General features: G+C 36.7%; 1 protein-coding gene across 1 annotated transcript; it reads left to right on the top strand.

Annotated features, from left to right (window-relative positions):
- The first annotated feature begins 2008 nt into the window (after positions 1–2008).
- Positions 2009–3562, top strand: LOC108632630 (pectin lyase-like). The gene is made up of 2 exons (XM_018037323.2): positions 2009–2103; positions 2181–3562. The coding sequence occupies exon 2, from the start codon at positions 2285–2287 to the stop codon at positions 3383–3385; it is 1101 nt and encodes a 366-aa protein (XP_017892812.1). The 5' UTR covers positions 2009–2103; positions 2181–2284; the 3' UTR covers positions 3386–3562.
- Positions 3563–6545: the final 2983 nt, after the last annotated feature.

Raw genomic sequence — 6545 nt, 5'->3', positions numbered from 1 at the left:
GGGCCGCGCGTTAACACAGGCGTTGCCACTCTTTAGTAATCTCTCCTCGGTGCTGCCACTCTTTAGTAATCTCTCCTCGGTGACGTAAGATTAGGCAACTCACTGTTACTTGACGATCTCGTTTTTACCGACACGGCTTCTTCACGCGACTTTTCTACTACGAACACGCAATTTCGAGAATGTTCACTATCACCATTTTTCTTACTTAATTTTATAGGACATTCATATGCGAAGTGTCCATATTCATGACATTTATAGCACTCCACTGCTCTTCTGTCCTTTTTCGTCTTCTTCTTCTTTTTGTGCTGATTTTTGTCTTGACGCTTTGTTGCTACAGAAGCACTGTACTCACTTTCTTCATGCGAGTTGAGCCTCATTCCTTCGCGAATTAATCGCTCTTCCAGATGGTCAATTGTTTGGCGTTCCGGCGCAACGCTATCCCATGCCGTCTGAAGCGCATTATATTTCGACGACAAGCTTCCTAAAATCTTCGCGATTATCATTATTTCCGAGACATGCTCTCCTATCTCTTCGCATTGAGTAACCATATTTTTAATTTTTGATGTATGTTGCACCACCGAATCACTCGGCGACATGCAATATTCATGGAATTTTTGCACTTGGAGAAGTTTGTTTTTTGCAGATTTCTGCTTGTGAATTCTGCACAAAATATCCCACATTTCGTTTGCCGATGCACAGCCTAACAACGGTTTAAGTTGGGGTTGTTCTAATGTGGATGTTAATTTAATAGATATCCTGCATGGGTATTATGGCGTGCTCATGCCTTCGCTTCAGGCGATGCACGGTTCGCCGGCTTTACTCGCGATCCGTCTGTAACATCGTCCAACTCGTTTGCGGCAAATAACATGTTCATTTCGAACTTCCAGCCCTGGAAATTCGTTACATCGAATTTCTTTATATTTCGGGCTAAGATTTCCTTAACCATCTCGGACTACACAAATCACTCACGTACCGGTACCAATTTTCACTCTTAACTATTAACTGCGCCATGTGCTCACGTTTCTTTCCTTCCGGTCTATATCACATAGATCGATTAAACTGGGCCCATAACCTATTGGAGCAGGTTATAGAATAATAATATATATAATGAAATTAAATGATTTATTTAAAAAAGATTTAACTGAGCACAGAAGAAGTATAATAGTAATTATTAGATCAAGCTTAAGCACATGCTTTCACCGCTCACCATTTGCTAGTGCTCGAGCANATTATATGATATACCAACCCGTTTACAATTCAGGTATGTAAAATAATAAATAACGTTTTTTGTTAGAAGAAGAAAGTTCATTCCCTAGATGAGACATTCGTCACTCAGCATTAATCGCGAATAAACGTATTCCAAAATCTGTTCGAAATTTATATCTAAATAGTAATAATTCATTATCGTTTAATTTAAAAGATTTAGTGCTAAAATTCAAATACATATTGTTCAAATTACAAATTAAAAATCGATTTTAATTGAATTTTTCTAATTAGTTTTTCGAAATCGTACAAGTAACCAACACCCATAGTTTAGTAAACGATCCTACAATCTATAACACCGTGAAGATTTATCTGTAATTCTACCATGTCATCTGATAACACAAGTGAAAATATAATATTTCGTAAGCACTGGACAGGAGGAAAATCAAGCAACATTCGGTGGTGGAGGGGAAAACTGTACTTGTATTACGTATCCGCATCATGAGCATATTAACCTTGGTACTCAACATAGTAGGATACTTCCACGGCTAATTGGAAGTTAGGTATTACCATCTCCAAACACAAACGGAGAACCGTAATTGTGAGAGAAGAAACGCGGATCCATACAGTGGAAATCAATCCGTAATTGGATCGATAACGGTCAAGAGAAGAGCGTACCGCCAAAGGATGGGTCAGTAAGAGTGCATCGACGGCACTCCGCAATTGTCTAGCACAGAGAACAGTCAATTGAACTTCATTTTCATTGATTTACAAACAGTACAATTGTCCTTTATTCTATCGTATAACTCACAATTTCAAAGTTCAGCGCCCCATGGGCCCTCCACTTCACTAGTGCAACTATTTCTACCGGAAAACGTGAAGTGTCAACAATATTATAACGTAAGTTCATTTTCTTAATATTCACATTCTTAAAACTATCTGCAAAATAGTATTACTGATAATCTATCTTTTTCCAGGTGTTTAATAGTGTCTACAAACTGATATCTTTATCTTTTCTATACGTGTCTCTCGAGTGTTTACTGAGCGTTGAATAAACTGCGTTCTTCACGTTCATACAAACATGATCGTTTACTTGATCATAGTGTTATTTTACACCAGCTGTGAGGGCTTAAATCTCAACCATACGAACGTTAGAACACTTCCTCAATATTATCATGGAGAGAATACGTACTTCAACAACCTGGAGGTATTTGTTGATAGTAAAGAAAAAGCCACTTCGTCTTATCCAAATACAGGCGTGAAGGGAATATTAGGTTTTGCTAAAGCGGCACGCGTTACCGGTGGTACGTCAGGCCCTGTCGTCTTCGTTTCCACCATTGATGAACTTAGAAATGCTGTTTCGGGTTCAGATAAGAAAGTTGTAGTTATTAATAGGAACTTGCTTGCTAATACTCTGACGAAGGTTACCTTTGGCTCGAATAAATCAATTATCGGGTCGTACGGTAATAACATCTTGCACAACGTGCATCTTCGGGCCAGTCAAACCTCAGGAAATGTTATTTTCCAAAATATCGTTTTCCGGCATGACGAAAGAATTAAAGCTAACGATGACATTCAATTGTATTTGAACTATGGTACGGGGTATTGGGTCGATCATTGCTACTGGCCCGGGCATAACTGGAGTGATGCTGACGGTAGTGCGGATAAGTTAATTTATGTTGGTGAGAAAGCGAATTATGTGACTATCAGCCACTGCTATTTTAAAAACCACAGATACGGCTGTATTTTCGGTCACCCTGCTGATGACAATAACATGCAATATCTGGGCTACCCACGCATAACTATTTGCCATAACCGTTACGACAATGTATTGGTTCGTGCTCCGGGACTGATGCGCTATGGTTATTATCACGTGTACAATAATTATATTGACAATTTCCGTATGAGTTTTATATTCTTGTCACACGCCAATATTGTCTCTGAGTCGAATTTCTTAGGTAAAGGCTCCCAAGATTATAGACATTTAGGTGATAACGCAGATGCGAAATTCACAGATCATAATAGCGTACCTAAGCTGACACCAAAATTGTCACGACCAGCCGACTGGACGCCCAATTCTAACTATAACTACAAGCTTATGACTGCTGCTGAAGCGAAGGTTTGGAATACTGCACATTCGGGTGTGGCTAATTCAGCGAATCAACTCTATTTCGCTGAATAAAATTTATTATTAATGGAATGCCTATTTCATGCACTTATGAGGAAAATAAATACTATAAGACACAAAGACTACAAGTAAATATACAGAATATCAAACGCAGAGTGCACATTGCAATGTGTAAAAGATAAAAGACAGTATTAGAACTCACGTTTTGTCAAATTGATCCCACAAATAGTTTATTTCGCATATTATCCGCAGTTTAATTGTTAATTAATATCTGGCTGAAAACTGCGTTAATGATGAAGCGGAATTTAACTCATATGAACAAGTACAGTTCTGTAATAAATGAACATTAATAAAAGTTATTTTCTGTCTTTATTTATTAAGTTTTTAGAATTCGTCTGACCCTCCAATTATTTCCAAATAACGTATTTTTGAGAAAAATATTAAATCTAAAAGTTGTTGCGTTAAAAAAGTGGTATGTGATGACAGCATTGAATTTGATCTTGAGATTAAGTGTAGATCGCTATTCAACGGTGACGTTTGCAATTTTAAATCGGAGTTCCGATTTTTGTTTTAAGAAATGGAAAATTTCACTTTTAGGTATCGCTACGTCATGAGACTTGAAAGATATTGAAAGTACACATCTTATTTATTTATTTATTTGATCATAAACGGAGTCCTTTCCCATAAATCCAAAAGCATACAAAAGTTACAAATGATACTTACGTTCATCGCATACTTGCGCCAATATCAGATTAATAGCACTAAGGGGCACTGCTATTAAAAATGACGTTGGGGTCAAGCAACAACGTGCGATTAAGATAGCGGTGTTAATTAAAAGTTTTACAAGAAACTAATTACAAACAAAAGATATAACTTGTGATAGTATAAAGTAAGAAATTAATATAATATCGTTGACGAATTTGATTAGGATCTAAGCCGACGTGACACTACGTAGAGGCTATTCAGTTGTTTTACATCTTTTCACTCTCTTAATGGATGATCCCTAAATTCTAAAAAAATTTAGATTGAAAAATCTTAAAATTGACTTCCAGGTATTTGTATGTGTCACCTTCGTGAACGAGACAACTTATCAATTTTGAGAAGTGCGTAAAACCAGGTTTCACTGTAGTTGTTGATTTTTTAAAATTGATTTTAGAAGAGTTGATTATGTAATATTTTAGAGTAAAAGTCGTGCGGATACTTCAGCGTATTAAAAAAATGTTTACACAAAAATAAAAATCCATTTTCATTCTTTTTCCACCACGTAATTATTCATAATAATGTTTGCTTTACAAATATATCTTATGACACTCCGGAGTATATAAGGAAGCTACTGCCGAAATTTCGTTATAAATGTATCAGTCATTTTTCAGGTGTATGCTAACATACAAACAAACGCTTTCTTTTTATATGATAGTAAGATTATGTATCTCATTCTGTATTCACGTTGGAATCAAGAAATTATTTGAAAAATGTATCCTGATGTTCAACCTCATTACTTAACTCATTAAATCGACAAGAATATGTCGAATCTCGCTGTATGGGATTTTCAAGTCAAGAAAGTAAATGCTTTACGCAAGTCAGAATGCACAATTGTTTACTATGAGACATCTATTAAGGAATATATGAGAAGCAGAAATAAAACAAATTATCGAGAGGATGAAAGAGTTTGAATAAAATTTTAAGAAAATTGCAAACCATGAAAGAGATATTGAAATAGTATAGAATCATGTAGAAATGAATGTAGAAGTCACATTGGAAATGAAAGATGGAAGCTAATGAGGAAGATGCAGAAGAAAATGTAAGAGAGAGGAAGAGATATAGAGAAAGAGAATAGGCATAAAATAGAACGGACACAATAATACAGAAATAGAAGTAGATCGAACACAGAAAAGAGGAAATAAAGAGAAGTGTGGTATATAAAGGCATGGTGATATAAAAAAGCGAAAGATAGATAGATAAGGTGATAATGAATAATTGGTATAAGGAACAGCAAGTGGTCATGGGTAGGATAAGATCATGATAAGGATAAGATTAAGAGTTTTGATAAGAACGGCGAAATTGATTTAATATTTGAGTTGTAAATAAAATTAAAGTTAAAGCTCTTAATCTTATCCTCATCGTGATTTTATCCTACTCATCACCACTTACTGTTCCTTATACTACTTGTTTATTAAATACTCCTAAAAATTGACTGTAATTTCTATACAGAGTGTCCCAGAACTGATGGTACATATTTTAATGGGAGGTTCTTGAGGTGATTTTAAACAACTTTTTCTGTTGTCAAAAAGTTGTCCGAGGCGTAGTTCTCGAATTATTAACAAAAATCCCCGACCAATCATAGCGCGAATATATAAGGCGGGCAGGTGCGCGACAACCACCTCGTGCGTTGCCTCGCCCGTATGCCGCGCTCGTGATGAGAACATACATGTAGGATTAAAGAAATATTGCATGCAAAAACGAACTAACATATTGGTTAAATGTCAGAGGAAAGAAAGCGATTAGTCGTTACTTACGTTCAATAAACAAATGTAACATACTCAATGAAATAACTAACAAATTTACAAATTACAGAGTAGCTAAAATTATGAAAAATACAAAAAGAATGAGAGTTGGACTTACTTGTTCGTTGGCCAGTGCACCTGCTCCTAGGAGAACGTCAATGGGTTAATGGGTCGAACTTCGGCACTCGAAGATAGGACACATGGCTCGCAGCAGCTAATGCTTGGAGCTATTCCCTGTCACCAACCAGCATCCCATCCAATTTCGTCTCGACATAGAGACGAGACTTCTAGAAAATCTGGCAGTAGTTCGCACTGCCTGGCCATTGTGGGCCCAATAACCACCAGGCTTATAATTGAAGAATGCAATCATATAATTGCTCAACCATAATGTTGTACTAAAAAAATGTATGAAAACGTACTTGCACATTCAGTGAGAAGTATCCTATTCGATTTCTAAAGACTTCATCCATATTGTTCACTTCATCCTTGTTGATACGCGTGACTATTCGGAAAATCGTGGGCTGCGAGATGTCCGAGCACCGGCTGTAAATAGTTTTTAAACGGTTTCCTCAATAAACACTCGTTATTTCTTAACCCTTTCACGACGGATGCCGTGTATGTACGGCAGTCACCTAGTGCATCACAGCGGCTGACGCCGTGTATATACGGCAGCCAATTTTTGGTCCACAGGGGCTGACGCCGCTTATACA

This window comes from Ceratina calcarata, unplaced genomic scaffold, assembly GCF_001652005.2.
Source record: "Ceratina calcarata isolate Rehan_Ccalc_2016 unplaced genomic scaffold, ASM165200v1 scaffold1095, whole genome shotgun sequence".
Lineage (NCBI taxonomy): Eukaryota > Metazoa > Arthropoda > Insecta > Hymenoptera > Apidae > Ceratina > Ceratina calcarata.
Note: the sequence above shows the minus strand (reverse complement) of the source record. Positions and strands in the feature narration are given on the sequence as shown.

Coding starts and splice junctions, on each gene's coding strand:
- LOC108632630 (XM_018037323.2), top strand. CDS start 2,285: ATGATCGTTTACTTGATCATAGTGTTATTTTACACCAGCTGTGAGGGC.